Source organism: Beta vulgaris, chromosome 6, assembly GCF_026745355.1.
Source record: "Beta vulgaris subsp. vulgaris cultivar EL10 chromosome 6, EL10.2, whole genome shotgun sequence".
NCBI lineage: Eukaryota > Viridiplantae > Streptophyta > Magnoliopsida > Caryophyllales > Amaranthaceae > Beta > Beta vulgaris.
The window spans coordinates 64637402-64654941 of NC_079207.1; the positions used below are offsets into that span (position 1 = coordinate 64637402).

A 17540-nucleotide genomic window follows, 5' to 3' on the forward strand; every position below is an offset into this window, starting at 1 on the left:
CAAGACTTAGTCAAATGGTAAAGATTTGACCTCATGGCTTTAAGGTCATGGAATCAAATCATATTAGAAACTCTTTGGCGTAACATCCTCTTTCCTCCAAAGTCTCTCACCTGCAAATACGACTTATTATACATGTGCGAGGTGTCAGTAGGGTGATTGATCTAACCAACTTAAAAAAAAAAAAGTCTAAGTCGGTTTTAAATATTATAGTGATCATCTTTGTGTAATATTACCTTTTCTTTTCTTTAGTTTGACAAATATTCTTAAAAGTGAAGAGAATATTTTTGCATCATTAAATGCATGCAAGTTATCACCCAAGGTCTTATTCATCTTTAAGTTGTAGACCCATATAAGACAATAAGATTATAGAGGAGCTGGACAAATAAACACAGCCAATCCAATCTTTTGCCCCCAACTACTTTATAAACCTAAGGTTCATACTCTACATACACCTAACCCAATTTTATGGATTATGGATTATGGATTATGGATTATGGATTATGGATTATGGAGAGCCGTATACTGCTAGAATGGCAGATAAGGTGCTAAATTTTTATAATAATAATATCAACAATAATTTTTCCATCATTATTATTTTATAAAACTCATCCTACTCCCCAAACAAAACAAAAAAATAAACGAAATTCAAATATTTCCTTTGTTTCTTCTTATGGTTACACTTTGAGTTTTTGACACTATTTACAAAATTATGATTGTATTTGTGATTAATTGGTAAGGAAAAATATAGTCATGTAAAATCTTATTTGATTCGTCTCTATATTTACTATAGCTGATCAACTCTTGCCCGGCCAGATTTTTGGACGGGTTTGTGCAGAATTTATTGGCTCACAGTCGGGCCCAACCCGATTTCTTGTTGGGCTTTGAACAAGCCAAAAATGACTTTTCAATCTATTTCTGCTCGGACCTGATTTTGGCCCGAAAAACCTGTCCATTTTGGCCTAAAATAGCGGGCTTTGGGCACAAAAAGTGGTCAGAAATTTGACCCGACAAATGGGCAATTGTTTTAGGTGCGCTCGACCCATGATCACCTATAATATTTACTTTTAGAATATCAACCTTTTTAATTTTTGCAAATGCAAAGTTAGATAAATTAATATTCAAACATATCATTGACAAGCGTGAAAAGATAGAATGTAACAATTTAAAAAAAAACAGAGCGAATACCTGATTCCATTTAAACAATAAATTCAGCATTTTGAAATTATCATCATACTTTTCTTTTGCTAGCAAGACACTACTTTTCATAGAAAATCATGAAAAGGAATGCAGCTAAAAAAGAAATAATCTAAATACCCCTTTATCTTAAAACACAAATTAAGATAATCATTTCCAAAATGTAATTAGTAGTATTTAAACACAAAAGTTCTTGATCCCTCCGTCGACAGTGCCGATGATGGCCCATATAGCACCCCACTTCGGGATGACATCAACCATATGGCCCATTCATAATGGCTATATTTAAGGCACCTTCCTAGGTGCTCAATTGACCAACAAATGATTACTAAATTATTATTGGTAAGTATACCACATTATTGTTAATATTAAAATCAAAATACTAAACGTAACCTTGACAATTATGTATAAAGTTGAAATTAGAAATGTTAAAAAAATAAAATGTTATCAATATCTAGGAACTCATGTTTTTGTCATAAATGCCAAACTATACTTCTTTTTTTTAGTTTTCAATAAACACAAGTTATCTTTTACACTTGTTAATTCAAAAGTCCGAGCATTAATATTTTTTAATTGTAAATAAGTTACTAAATTCGTTTTTCAAAGATCTTCCTACCTTTCGTTTACATTTGTTCCTCAAATATTTTCCCTATTTATTTGGTAATGTTTTGTTCCATATTTGCATTACTTTATTCACTTGTTAGACCCTACAATTATACTCTCTCAAAACCATATTCTCTCTCCTATTTAAATTAAAAAAAAAAAAACTAACATACCCTCTATCTTCCTTACCTTGATAACAGTAACAAGGAACACCTTAGAAGAACAGATAGAATAAAACTTAAAAAAGAGTCGATGTTTTCAAAATTTATATTGTTATATATAGATTATCAACAATGATTAAAGTCGAGTATATAAATAGTGCAAAAATACAAAGAATTCAGATTAAAAATAATGGAGTTTATTACATGAGTTGCTTACATACAAGAATAAGCCATATATAGCCTAACCCAACCAAATAATATAAACACACCGAAGTATTATATTCATTATATATAAAAAAAAAAAAAATTGGAGAGAGAGGTAGTAGCTCAGTGGAGTATTATCCCGAATTTCAGGGCATTGCTCAGGATTCAAATCCTCGTTCCAACAATATGTTAGGCATTTTCTTCCGGACTGTTTAACCTTATACCCAGCTTATGAGCTGGTGTGCCCTGCAAACTAGTAGCCTAGCAGGAGTTCGTCTTCGAATCAATTATCTTTCGTAATTTAAAAAAAAAAAAAAACTTGCCGTCCAATGTAGGAAACTTGAAGGCATATAAAAGCATATGTTGATATGTACCCATGACTTAAGTTAGTTAAGATAGTCATATTAGTAGACTAGTAGTACACAACTACAAAGATATAGCTCAGCAAAGCAGTGTAAGTTAAATCTTTCATTATTATTTAAAATCAATGGTGGTGGGTGCTCCTTAAGATAAAGACTTGACCCTATTTCACATCCTTTCAATTTCTTCCTCTTATTCATCTTTCATTTCTTCCCATTTTATTCCTTCTCATCTTTAGCCATTTTTGTAGAAGAGAGAAAAAAAAAAAAATGGGGAATTGCCAAGCAGTAGATGCAGCAGCATTGGTGATACAACACCCAAGTGGGAAAGTAGAAAGGATGTATTGGTCTATTAGTGCTAATGAAGTAATGAAAATGAACCCTGGTCACTATGTATCATTGATCATCCCAATCCCTCTTTCAGACGACGAAGCCGGTGCCACAGCCGGCAAGAAGAAGACGGTCCGGTATACTCGAGTTAAGCTGCTCCGACCCACGGATACTCTTGTCCTGGGTCGAGCTTATCGACTCGTTACTTCACAAGGTTGGTACTTGTTGACGATAACATAGTTATCCTAGTTGATAGAATATCGCAAATTATATAAATCATATTAGCCTGATTAGTATTTTTTTTATTGACCTTTGTGTGTTCTGATGGTGGCAGAGGTTAAGAAAGTGCTGATGGCAAAAAAGCTGGCAAAAGCTCAGATGAATGAAAAGAAGTCAGGAAGTGAAAAGCTACAAACAAGTGAGGGAAAGGAAAGAGAAGAAAAAAGACAAGAATCTGAGGAAAATGATCAGGTAAAAGCTCAAACTTCAAGCTTTTTTTATTGAAAAGAGTGCATGAGAAGATCATAAAGTAACTTAATTGGGTGATTTGAAGCAATTAACTAAAGAAATAGAGACCTATAATGTTCTTGGATCAGCTGGTTTGAGCACCAGGAATGCATCTAGTTAGTCGGAGTCTAGTAGAATTTGGATTATCGCGCAGTTTTAATTTTAACCGAAAATAAATATTTAAAAAAAGTGAGATAGGGGATACTTAATTTTTTTTTTTTACCATAGGTCAATTTGTAAACTAATGAAGCATAATTATGTGTATAATTAAACAGGGATCAGACCATGAAAGAAAGAGATTAACATCAAGATCCATGAATTCGAGATCGAAGACATGGAGGCCATCGTTACAGAGCATCTCTGAGGCAACAAATTAACATCTAAAGGAGTTGAAAGAGTTCAATATGAAGCTAACATAGCTTTTTCTATCCTTCAGAAAAAAATGATTTTGAAGACTTTCCAGAAAAGGAAGGCACATTAACAAGCAAAAGGAAAAAGAGAAAAGGGTACACTTGGAGAAAAAGAATTGAGTATCAATCTTTCTCCAAATCCACTTTTGATGCACCCAAATGCCCAATTTCTATGTATAAATGGCAAAAGAGGAAGAAAAAAGGCTGACTGTAAATCTGAAAAAGTTGTGTGCACATGTAAGTGACAAAGTTCTGTAATCTGTGATGAAACAAAATTGTCCTTCAGAAAAATGATAACTTGTGCATTTTACTTCAAAAGATCATTCTCTGTTATAATAAACTCGGTTAAGAAATTATTCCATCGAACGTACTAGTACAATTTCCGAACTTTTTACAACAAGGAACAAGGTTTACTCGACATAAATTAGGCTTTAAAAAACGGGGAAGCAAAAGAAAAGGAAAAAAAAGACTAGGAAGGATGATTTACTTGATCATAGCAAGTTGAATTCCAGAATTTCCAGTCTTGATCAATACAATTTTGAGCCCATAGCAAGGATGCTCGAGCAACCAAAGAAGCATTAGGCAAATCGTTGTCTTTGAGAGCGATTAACATGTATGTGAAAGGCTCCACCAATAATGTTCCTGGTCCTCCATAGTCTTTTCTCAAAAATTCATGCAGTATCTGTTATTTTACATGCAAAAAGTACGATAGACTACACTAAATCAGTAAACTTTTACAACAGTAATTCAGAAATATGCACAAGAATTGATAAGCATAGTTATTTTCATGCAAAAAACATAATTTGGTTTGAGCACCTTATAGCTATGGATGTTTTTAGTTGACCCAACACTTACCAAACTTTAGATAATTATTTTAGAAGAATATGAATTTCAATCAAGCCATTATTACTCATGACTGTAGGGAAGGGAAGGAGAGTGAAGGTGAAGGAAAGTAAGAGGAGGGAATTGTGAAGTTTCCAAGAATATGTTTTTCCGTTGAAGTTATGATGTATTAACGCACAATACATGTGAGTGTCCAAACACTAATGAAAGAAGAGAGATGAGTTCATTGTATAACACAAAGGGACTAGTCACGTTATTGACACATGGTTTTAAGGTAGAACCTCCTTAGTCTTGTGAAATAGACTATTTCTCCTCATGATGGATGTGGCTCAAACCCATATTTGAACATTTTCCTTTTTTTTGTTTGATTTGTAAAGCCGTGGAAAATAGATTTTCCAAGGGTCGGAAAGGATTGCCACATTTTCCCGAGTATTTTATACCTTCAATTCATCCTCACCTTTTCATTTCCGTTTTCGCTTTTTCCATAACATTTCAGGCAAAGAACCAAAGTACCAAACAACGGAAAAATTGTACATCAAACGGTGTTCCGGTTTACTAAGAGGGGAAGGAGGATTAATACAGCCCTCTACTATAATTCTATAAAAATGCGTATTCATGATCATAAATGAACAAGCCATTTAGATTAATGTTTCAGTGAGTAATTGTCCAAGCTATATTTTTTGTGAAACAAATGACATAAACGAGCCCTTAGAATATGGTCACCCGACAGCATTAGTCCATTCATAAGCTAACACATAGTACTACCATGGACCAAAAGCTTTTTGTTTTTCAAAAGTACAACAAAAAACTTAGGCAACTATTCTCTTAAAGGGAACAATAAGAAGCAATTCCTATTTATAAAATTAGATTTTTACCCCGTGCAAAGCATAAACATGATGTGTCAGATACTTTCTCCAAAATAAGTGAAATACTTCTATTTTTTATATGAAAGTTTTTTGAGAGAAGTGTTTCACTTATTTCAGAAAGAAGGAACTGTAGGATATCAATGAATAAAGTGAATCAGAAATGATACTAAAAACCATCACAAAAAGAAGACGTCGTATAAATGAATAATCTCATTGATTTCAACGTTCATGTTGTGTATAAGAAATATATTCACAAAGGCGTGGGACAAATCATAAGCAAGTACTAAGGTAAATGTGGAGAATCCAAAATTTTACATGGTTGAGTCTTCATTGTACACTTCATAAAACCTCATAATCTTGGTAAGGGGAAGGAAGAGGTGAAGATAGGGATAAACTGAATGTTACTTTCTATCATAGAAGTAAAAAAGTTATAGAAGTAAAAAAAAAAATTCTAAAATTTGGGCGCGTTTTTTGTGAGAATGACATATGACCATATGGGATAACCGATTTCTAAATACTATTGGATATAGATTGGATGAAAACAAAGAAATCATAATCCATGTTTCCTCTAATGTAGATGCAATCCAAGTGTACTAGACATCTACTAATAACAACCGATTGAATGAAACTTCATGGAAGTATGACATGAGATACCAAATGTTGGTTCAGTAATGTGCACAAAACTTTTAAAAGACCAACATACTAACTATACTATGAACTTTGAAAGTAAATAACCCAATTCAATTAATATTCTTCTTCCTTTCCCATCTATTGCAGACTTCCCACCAAAGGAGAAGAACCACAGAAATCAAATCATGGGTTTAATGACTTAATCTAAAGAAGATCAAAGAAAGAGGAAAAAAAAAAGGTTAAATGTATCCACTATCAAGTTTTTGTATGAGATAATAATTTGCTTAATTAGTACAGCAAAAGGAAGCCTCTGAGCTTGTTTCCTGAATTATTGACAGCTACTGTTACTAGCATTTTTGTCAGTAGAAGGGAACATAAAAGATTAAAATCATAAATCCCTCCCTTTTAGAAGTGTAAGGAAAATCAACAAGCAGTAGTTCAGAAAAGTTTCTGATATATGCACTGTATAATCAAAGAATCATACTTTATGCATGAGTTTTACTACTTCTTCCGTTTCATAATGCTCGCTACACTTTTCATTGTGGAAGTTTCAGATTACTTGCTACACTTCCTTTTCCTTTCTAGGCAATAAACTCTCTCTATCTCTCTCCTCTCACATGGGTCCCTTTTCTTTTTACTCTCTACCTCTCTCTTCTCCAAAAATTATGTAGGAGTCCGTGAATTGAGAAGTGTAGCGAGTAATATGAAACGGAGGAAGTACAATTTGTTATTCTAACATAAAATAAAGAAAAAAAGTCTTCTTGTCATTAAGATCCCTGACATTAAAGTCCATAACTATATTATATAATTAATGTTCTCAAGACAGTCTTTACAATAATCTTGCAAGGAACTAGGTTAAATTAAGAGTTAAGACTATTGACTGTTTAAAAGAGAAGAAAAAATAGTTATAGAAATGCCCACTTGATGTGGTACCAACCAGAAAACTCCAAAAAACAAGGTTGGTTCAATTCAAGGAGTACTGATGAGAAATTAGAATGTTTGGATGAGAAAAAGAAAATAAAGAAGACCCACAAAGGAGCAACAACCTAACAAATAAGGTCAAATTTGAGTCATTTAATCAAAACAATTGGACATTTGTAGTTTTGTACCATCTACTACTAGACAATAACACAATTTGGCACCAAAACTACAGTTTGGCAGAAAGGTTCTACTATTGGATGAATAGTAATACTAGGCTTTTCCTACTACTCTTATTTTCGAACTTTATTACTTATTCTCGTTAGAATTAGACCACAACAAATCATACTTTAATTCATAAAATATTCCGATGTTGGATAATTATTGATGTAAGCAGGATTTGATTTCCACTCTTAAACGCCACCTTACCATTTTAATCAACTAAGCTAGTTGACATCTACAGCACATCGCACATGTATATTACGATGAAGAAGTAAAAATCTTAAAACATAAAAGTTAGATGGTTGTAATCTTGTACACAAGTAGTCACATCCAAAAAAAATATTCGAGATTGTAGTCCCCTACATGGGTCAGGGTTGAACAAGAAAAGTCCAATTCTTTCATTAATTAAGGGAGCCCAAAGATCTACAACACAGCACATGGCTTACATAGACTGACAATAAACCAGAGATGTTTACACATGTGAATATAAAAGAGTAAGTTAGAGGAAGAATATTATTAAGACAATTAAGTACTTTGATTATTTCACATTTGATTTCACATTATAAAATCAGGGAAAAGTTATATGCAGCTCTAAAGGCGGTATATAAGAAGTTAAAAATAAAAATTAGTTGTATTAATTGATCATTTATTACATCAGTTGATGCAAAAATTTTCCAAAAATTCACAACTTATTTCCATTTTAAGCAGTGTATTTATGTCTTATCTGCAACCCTAAAGAGTGCATATAGCATAACCTTAAAATTAATGTATAGTATTTACATGGTCAAAGATTACTTCCTACGTATATGTTAGGTTAGGTAAGATTTTCTGCCACTAAAATATCTCAGAGGGTTAAAAATTTGTAGTAATATATACTTAAAGTCTGAAACAAACAGACATAAAACCATACTGTTTTCAGAGTTAGATTTTCATGTTTCCCTGTCTTAGTTAAGAATCATCAATGATTTTTGGTCACTGAGTAATTGTCAAGTAAAATAAATATTAAGATTAGCAAAAACCTTTGTTATGTTAATACACCTACTTTATAGTACTACTATATCATATATGACAACAAAGTGATTATTTTACTGTATGGTTAGGAACTTAGAATCTTGCAAGAAGTATATTCTACTATATGGCAAAAATTAGAACTTGTAGCAAAAGATCATTCTCTCTGTCCCAATTTAGTTGTTATATTTGCTTTATCACATTTTACGAGATGCAATTACTTTAAACACCAATATCTTGAGTTACATATATGAAAACATTATAAAAATTATATATTTGGAATATACAAATTGGAACGAATCAAACAAGATCCAACATGACCATGTTTTTTCTTATGTATATGGAGTAAAAGATAGTCAAAGTAATGACGTGAATAGTGTCTACGGTCAAAATGTAGCAACTAAATTGGGACGGAAGAAGTAACTTCCTTCTACTAGACTACTACTACCTTCCCCCGCATGATTGTTTGGACTTGTGATTAAGGGTGTGCTTTCTACATTTTATCTTTGCTTATTTTCAGAAAAATAAGAAAAGTTCGAAAAAATTAAAAAAAGTTAAGAAAAAAGTAATAAGGTAAAGAGAACATATTCTAAAGCAAGAGGGCTTCCTAATTAATCAATTTGATATAACAAACAAAATATATCTCAAATTGCAATTATATATTCAACATTTTGAGTGTACTGTATACAATGTATATCTATGATGGAAATCAAAGTTTACTCAAAAAAATAATTAGAGAATTAGTATACCACATGAATAATATATATCATTTTGACTTCATATAATTTGGTCTTTCTTACAAAACTATCATTAAGGAGATACACTTAGACTTAGGTCTTGTTCTATTTAATCTATTTAAACTCATTTGAGATCATATAAGATAAGATCAGATAAGATAAATAAGATGTTCTGCTCAACTTATCTTCACTCATTTTTAAAAAAAATAAGATAAGATAAAATCAAATAAGATAAGATAAATTCAGATAAAATAAAATAAGACAAACTAAGTCGGATTAAACAGACGGATGAATTCTCTTATGTTAGAAACTTGAAGGTGAAGACATTCATTTTACTTGTAATATGAGCACATAGCAAGTAGAGTCTTATAGAAGTGTACCCAAGATCACAAATCAAATCTCATTTATATAACCGGGCTTAGTCATTCTCCAACACTAAAAATAAAATAGTAAATTGGGATGACTAGAAAAAAGAATATATAGCAAGTAACTTGCTACATATGGGTGAGCATTAATTTGTCTTTCTAATGTAACTTGTTCAACATTTTCTTCTACTACAATATAATATAGTCCTCTAATTATCACCTTCGTTTATTTGACTCGTCTTTCATAGTTTCTCTACTAAATTTTTCATGAGAACACTTCTTATTTAAGAACCTGAAAACTGTAGAATAAGGGTTTGTTCTCTTCAATTTATTTTCAGTTCAATTCAATTCAGTTCAGTTCAATTGCTATTGATTCAGTTCAATTTTGAGGATAAACGTTTGAGGTTAAGAAAGCGACCCATATTGAATAATGGAAAACTAAATAATAGAATTGGCTGGTCGGAGGACATTAATTAGACAGCATCAACATCTATAGTCTACTGTTAACAAACCATGGGGCATCATGCACAATGAGGAACCCAAATAAGAGAGCATTAGTTTCAGTTTATTCTTTTTTATTTGGTAGGATTATGATTTATTATGTGAGAGCTTATGATTTGTGGATTATAATGGTCATTTGACAAGATTGGAAAAAAATATTAATAATCTAATCCTCGATTCTATGAGAGTTGCCTATCAAATTGAGCAAATGTCCTCTAATAGTCACATTTGGCCTTTTGTGATTAAAGAAAAGTTTTAAAAAAATATGGTAGGTGTATAGTACTATTATTGAAGTGATTTTAGAATAAAATCTTATTACATTCACACTAAAAAAATAAGTTGAGATACATTTGAACAAGGCTTAGAAATAAGTTTCAATAAGAAAAAACAAAGTTTATATACATTTAAACAAGTTTTAGAAGTAAGTTCCAATAGGGCCTTTCATTTGGGGGAAGTAGGAGCTTCTCGAACAAGTCTTTAAAGTAAGTTTTAATAAGTTTGGATAAGTTATGAAAAAGTCAACCTAAATCATAAAGTTAAATGTATCTAAATTGGAGATTGTTATATTTATCCATTGAGTAGACTACCCATTAAAAATAAACACTTAAAAATAATTAATTCTGTTGAGTTGGACTCCACTGATTATTAATGACTCTCTCTAGTGAGTAGATTACCCGATGGGTTGACAAAGTTTTTCGTCTAAATTGGAGTATTTTTTTTAAGTATATTTACTCAATCAATTAACATGGTCCTTAAACATGTTGATGAGTCACCAACTTGATGATGAATCATTCATGATTGAGTTTCAGAATATCTACATCTCCTCGGAGGAATGTGTTGGTTTGAATGTGACTCAACCTAGAAGTGGCTCCTTAGATTTTGCAATTATGGCATTTCATTAATGAAATTATGGCATTCCATTAATTAGTTGCTATTTGCTAGAGAGAGAATACCATGTGAAGAGTACATGGTTTCAATCCACTCTATGTTTTTGCCAAAATAATTGCATGCCGACCAAAATCATTTGACCATGTTTATTTTCAATTGATGATTAAAGAAGAACAACCCACACCTGTTTTAATGATCTATTCTGAACCATAAACTACTCATTTATATCAATTCAGGTTGACGTAAGTGGTTAAAGGCCTCTCGCTTCTTAACCAAGGTCTCGGGTTCGAACATTCGGTATGGGAAAAATCCCAGTTAGAAAGGATGCTACCCTTTGAGGTACCCATGCAAACTCCCACTGGAAATTAGTCCACTTACCGAGGACGGGAGAAACTCCTCGTAGTAGGACAAAAAAAAAACTACTCACTCATTCTAAATGGTCTTTGGGTTTTGTAGACTCCACTAATTGAACATTTGGGACAGAACTCTACATTGTACTACTAATATTAAATATATGGGCCTTGCTAACTATGACTCTTACGACCCATTATTGGCAGCAGATATTAAATAATGGTCATGACTCTCATGGAGTCATGGGTTCGTGTAGTTGTGCAGGAAAACTTACTGCCAGAATGCATGGTAATACTAATGCTAGCAGCTACCTCCAACTTTGTGCATCTGTTAATGAATTTGAATTCTCACTCAATACCGAAGTCTCAAAAAGTAATGAGCGTTAAATGGAAACTTCAAAAAAATACACAAATTAAACCGTAGAATTGCACTACTACAAACCTTAAACAATTTGTTACTTGACATGAGGTTCTTCATAACAAAAAGTCAATAAAAATTTAAAAATATCACCTCTACTTATCACCGGCTATCAAATGTACTGTTATCACTTGTTTGATAGACGATAATAAATAGTAGTGTTGGTAATAGATTTATATGTATTCTGTAATTTTAAAAAAGTATCATGTCAATGCCCTATGTACTAAACAATCATCCCAACATTTGTAATAGACACTACGATCATTTATTGCCACATACCAAACAAGTCACCAGAGTAATGAATAAACATTACCTATAATGAAACACAAGTTATCAAGTTAGGAACTTACAACAATTATGTGTCTTCTATTATTAAATGTTGAATATTTCTAATTAGAGCTTCCTAAGCATAACCCTTGGCATTTCTCATAATACATTACTTCAAAAATGCCAATAGTAAGGCTTATAAGTTTCTTTGGGTATTAGTACTGGAAGATGGAAAGAGTCCCTAGAACTCAAAAAAACAGTTTAAATCATGACAAAGCCAGACATATATACTTGGGAATTGGGATTACACACCGAAAACAGAGGCTAATGTTAATCAAGCACAAAACTGAAGTTCCAGATTATCCACCAAACCAACCCAATACTAGGAAGAAATAGTTCAGCTATCTCATAAGCAGAGCCTAACTAAGAACTTTTTACCATCTGAAACAAGGAAAATCAATAAAGAATGGTCTTTCCCGGATAATATTATTCCTAAAGATAATAGAATACTTAAATATTCTCTAGAAAACATATACATTACCTCTACCATGAGTCACTCCTCTGTTCACCTTCGTCTTTAGTCCTTCGCAAGATGCAACTAGATGCGGGTTCTTTTGCAAGTTCTCCTCGTTGCCCACTAAATTGAATTCATCCTAGAAAATGGAAAGTATGAACATTCCCTACCTTTGTTTGTGGTTCAATGGTTAGGTTATGAGTTATGACTTCTCATCCATGTTGTAGAATTGTAGTATGGCGTCTATCATTCAACACTAAACATTGTAGAACTGATCTACAAACTTTTTTTACTCTAGTTTGAGGTGAAACGAGTGATACTTTGTCTAACATGGAAGCACATCAACAAATGCACTTCTGTCATAGGCTCTTTTTACCTTATCAGATCGACGACAAATGGATTTCTTCCTAACCACAACCAAATTTGGGTCAGGCTTTTCTTTTCCTTCATAAACTTGGTTCATCCGACAATATCATGTCGTTTGGGTCCTTCTTGCTCAGTTTCCTTCTCAATGATCAGTCATACATGTTAATTGCCAAACCTGTGAGGCCTAGAGGTTAAACATCCTTAAAACCTTTGAACCCAATGGCTGAATGTTATTGTTTCCTGCGTAAGTTTCTATATGGTCGTATTTCAAAACACTTTCACTTTCCCAGTCTACATGTTGCAGAAAAAGAAGCACTACTTGGGATCTACCTTACTTAGCAGAAGTTTACCCCAAATTATGATCATGGAACCATGCCTAAGAGTTTCGAGAAGCTCAGTGGATTCCATATCTTAGGAAAGCGAACAAAACCCAAAGACAGTGGCTGAATGTCATTGTTTCTTGCGTAAGTTTCGATTGCTATATGTCGTAAAACACTTTCACTTTGCCAGCCTACATGTTGCAGGAAAAGAAGTTGTGATCTACCTTATCCAGCAGAAGTTTACCCAACTCCCTAATCATGGAATTGTGCCTAGGAGTTTCGAGAAGCTCACTGGATCCCATATCTTAGGAAAGCGAACAAAACCCAAAGACAGTGGCTGAATGTCATTGTTTCTTGCGTAAGTTTCGATTGCTATATTTCGTAAAACACTTTCACTTTGCCAGCCTACATGTTGCAGGAAAAGAAGTTGTGATCTACCTTATCCAGCAGAAGTTTACCCAACTCCCTAATCATGGAATTGCGCCTAGGAGTTTTGAGAAGCTCAATGGATCCCATACCTTAGGAAAGCGAACAACATCCAAAGACCACAACCTGATTCTTCTATATTCGAGCCAATAAAAGAACCGAAACAAAGACAATCAAGCTCGCAAATGGAGTGCTTGAGACACGGAGAAAAAATGACAGAAATAAAATGCCTGTCATTTGACATAGGACCCTCCTCTCCTTATATAATGAAACTAAAACTAACAGAATTTCCCGCCACGACAAAAAGATAACTACTTTATAAACCAACCCCCAACTAACCCAACCACCAACTAACTTATACCCCAACTCTCCAACAGCAAGCACGTCATAAACGATCAACTCTAAGGCTATGTTTGGTTACCCTCCCACCCTAAATTAACACAGAGTAAGTTCAGTCAAGCAATTTATCGAACACCATACAAGCATATACTTCCTCCTTTTCTTTTCTTTTTTAATTACAAAATTTGCATCTCCACATTTGCCGAGGCATAATTTTGACCATTAATAACTTTACTTATGTATTTGTAAATATTTTTCAAAAAAGCTACACATTAAGACAAATTAAATAAGATATCATATGACTGTTTTCTACTTTATACACGATTAAAGTGTGATTTATGAATAGTCTAAAATTCAAAATGTTGCAATTAAAAAAGACAAATTAAATAAGATATCATATGACTATGTTTATCGTGAATAGATGATTATACTTTATACAGTGTGATTTATGAATAGTCCAACTGTAATTTAAAAAAAAGAACGGAGGAAGTATATATGATAAAAACAAGTAGCCATCAAGAGTTGAAGAACAATCACCTCAGCGCAAACATTGACAACCTTGTCAAGTTCATCCCCAAAGGCGTGTTCATCTTTCGATAATGTCTTCGTTAGCTCAATTTTGAACTTTCGTGTTTCCTGCAAATGCCCAAAAAAAATAAAAAAAAATAGAGTGGAACAGTATTAGTAACATTACCATTACGAATAATAAACGTATGATAATATCTTTAGGATATATTAGTATCATAAGCAAATATTTTCTCATGTTCATCCTCTTTTACTAATATACCCTAACGTAAAAATTAATTAAACTTTATTATTTACTAGGCTTTCTTTAAAATGCGTTAAAGAAATGGTCGACGGTTTCCAATGATTTTCAGCAAGTACATCAACTCAATTTCACCAATTTCTCAAAAAACAAAAAAAAAAAATCTGCAAACAACTAATTGTCTTTTTCCTCTTCTCTCCTTCCATACTCTACAAAATATCCTATTGTTTGAGGTTATTAGATATTTGCTTTCACACGCATTGCGTGCATATAAAATTAGTAAGTATTTGAATAAACACTTATACATAGATTTAAGGAATACACGTAAATCTATCCTAATACCGCCGCAATCGTAACGGCAGGCACGTACGTTGTAATTGAAGATAAAGAGTACATAGACAAAATGATGAAATCAGATAAAAATAACATGAAATATGTAATTTGTGCTGTGATAATTACAGCTTCTGCGAATTCTGGAATAGGGTCAGGATACACGTATTTCTGAGGTGGGTTTGCTCGGAGAGTCAGAATTGAGGAGAGAGATTGAGTTCGGCGATGAGAGAGCGGGATGATAGAAGTGCGCGCAATAAGATGGTTAAAAGTTGGGATTTTGGCGGGAGTAGTGGGAAATTGAATGGAGAAGTGAGAAGTGTAGAGAGCCATTAATGGCGGTTTTGTTTCACTACAATTTCTAGGCTTGTAACTTTCGTTTCAAAATCCCTATATCTAGCCCACCTTTGTTTTAACTTAACTCAATTTTATTTATTGGGTTCTTATCGAATTATTTTTAAGAGTTTAAACGATGCGAGTCGAGTTTGAGTTTGAGTTTGAGCTAGCTCGACTCGACTCGTTAGTATTTCGAGTCAAGTTCAAGTTGAATTATGCCCACTATGGTCGACTATTGAGTAAGTCGAGTTTTAATCGATTTCGAGTAACTTGAAAGTGTCTCTTCTAAAATGCAACCCTAAGGTGGAATATATGTCAAATTTAGGTATTTTGTATAAATAATTGGATATTCGAGATTCCCATGAGTTTACGAGTAGGGTATCGAGTTACTCAACTAGACTCGCCAACATCTCGAGTCGAGCTCGAGTTCGATTGGAGCTCACTCGAATCGAGCTTTGAGCAAGTTTTGACAGAGTCATCTCGAGTAGCTCGCGAACTGTCTCGTTTCATGTACACCCCTGATTTTTTTCCTCGAATTGTGTCAAATTTAGTCAAATTATATCCCTTAAGAGCACATAATTCGAGTATTAGCCTATAATACAATATTTACTCGATTTTTAGTAAAATCAACACAATCATCTTATAGTAATCAGATATGAGTTAGATGTATATAACATTATAACCACATTCTATATGATTCAGATCATAATTTCTTTTTTCATATTGTGATCGGAATTATTTTATCAGATCAGGATCAAATTTGAACTAAATTGTCATTCCGAGAAAGAAATAAATTATGTGCATTTTGGATTGGAGATCATGTAATTTTGATGGAGCATTTTAGAAAGTTAACGCTCTTTATTTTTCATAAGATTTACCAGTAATGTAACTATAATAAGCACTATTTGCATATCAAAAATGAAAGTTAGTTGTTTCTCAATTCACTACTTAGATTCATCATCTTTTCAATGTCACCACTGCTTTCCAAAGGTCCAAGTTTTTCTAAAAAAATTGAATATACTTTAATCAAAGTCCAGTGTTGTAAATTTTGACTATAAATTTTGACCAATGTGTAATTTAAGCATGAAAATGGGAGACTTTTTTGATGGATCTCAATATATAATTAGAATTTAAAGATGACAACGTATTGTGTCGGACTCGTCCGACCATAATCTTGGTCGGACGACTTTCAGGTGGTTCCAATTTTTTTTCAGTTAGTCTTAATTTTTTTTCAGGTAGTCTTAATTTTTTTTCAGGTAGTCTTCATTTTTTTTCAGGTAGTCTTCATTTTGTTTTCAGTTAGTCTTCTTTTTTTTCAGTTGGTTTTTGTACTTCAGTTTAGACTTACTTTGGGTTTCAGTTGGTCTTTATTCTTTTTCAGGTAGTCTTCATTTTTTTCAGGTAGTCTTCATTTTGTTTTCAGTTAGTCTTCTTTTTTTCAGTTGGTTTTTGTACTTCAGTTAGACTTACTTTGGGTTTCAGTTGGTCTTTATTCTTTTTCAGGTAGTCTTCATTTTTTTTCAGGTAGTCTTCATTCTTTTTCAGGTAGTCCAACTGAAAAAAAAAACAAAGTCCAACTGAAAAAAAAACAAAGTCCAACTGAAACAAAACAAAGTCCAACTGAAAGAAACACAAAGTCCAACTAAAAGAAAACAAAGTCCAACTGAAAGAAAACAAACTCCAACTGAAAGAAAACAAAGTCCAACTGAAACAAAACAAAGTCCAGCTGAAAAACAAACAAAACACTAACCTCTGCTTTCTCTCACTTTCTCCTTCTTCTTCATTCCTCTTCTGCCAGCTTAACAAAATTGTACACTTTGTCTCGACATCTTCCGCTCACAATTGCTGTGGGAAAATATCTAGCTAATTTTCTCACTGTCCTCCTCATCTATATTTTCCAAAAAAGATAGAAAAAATCAACCTCCTTCTAAGTAAGTAGTAAGTACTAATCTATACTGCACGCAAACTTCATGAAAGTCGCATCACGAAACTTTTTTCATACTTCAGAATCTTCAGGGAAACTTCCTCATCGGCGGAATATCATTATAAACACCTGTTTCCATGTTTCAGTTTGGTGTCCGAATATCGTTTCCGTGCAACACAGGTACTAATTACTAAAAAAATTATACGACTCTTACAGCATCAGACATAAAAGCTCGATCAGGGTCATCAACAATAGGAGAGAGAGTGCCATCATAATCCAAAAACATCACAATTTTGTTTCAGCAAAACAAGGGAAGTTTCAGCGAAGAAGGAGAGAAAATGGGTCTGTAGCTTTGGATATTTTGATTTTTCTATTTTTTCTATTTTGAACCTTCTTTTCCTTTTTTTTTTTAATCTTTCTTTTCTCCTTTGCTGTATA

At 32.9% G+C, this 17540-nt stretch overlaps 2 protein-coding genes across 6 annotated transcripts; one reads left to right on the top strand and one right to left on the bottom strand.

Annotated features, from left to right (window-relative positions):
• Nucleotides 1-2113: 2113 nt before the first annotated feature.
• On the bottom strand, nt 2114-15263 carry LOC104897445 (protein PLASTID REDOX INSENSITIVE 2, chloroplastic). Of its 4 annotated transcripts, none has more exons than XM_010684322.4 (4): nt 14972-15262; nt 14284-14382; nt 4256-4450; nt 2114-2408 (listed from the first exon to the last, which is right to left on the bottom strand). In XM_010684322.4, the coding sequence occupies exons 1-4, from the start codon at nt 15173-15175 to the stop codon at nt 2352-2354; spliced, it is 555 nt and encodes a 184-aa protein (XP_010682624.2). In that variant the 5' UTR covers nt 15176-15262; the 3' UTR covers nt 2114-2351. The 4 variants fall into 4 exon arrangements, with proteins under 4 accessions (XP_010682624.2, XP_019105971.2, XP_048502482.1 ...); XM_019250426.3 differs by having other exon boundaries at nt 2114-2415; XM_048646525.2 differs by having other exon boundaries at nt 2114-2423.
• On the top strand, nt 2562-4129 carry LOC104897446 (hypothetical protein). Of its 2 annotated transcripts, XM_057395436.1 has the most exons (4): nt 2562-2994; nt 3037-3065; nt 3186-3322; nt 3634-4129. In XM_057395436.1, exons 1-4 carry the CDS (start codon nt 2792-2794, stop codon nt 3733-3735), a joined length of 471 nt encoding a protein of 156 aa, XP_057251419.1. In that variant the 5' UTR covers nt 2562-2791; the 3' UTR covers nt 3736-4129. The 2 variants fall into 2 exon arrangements, with proteins under 2 accessions (XP_057251419.1, XP_010682625.1); XM_010684323.4 differs by having other exon boundaries at nt 2568-3065.
• Nucleotides 15264-17540: the final 2277 nt, after the last annotated feature.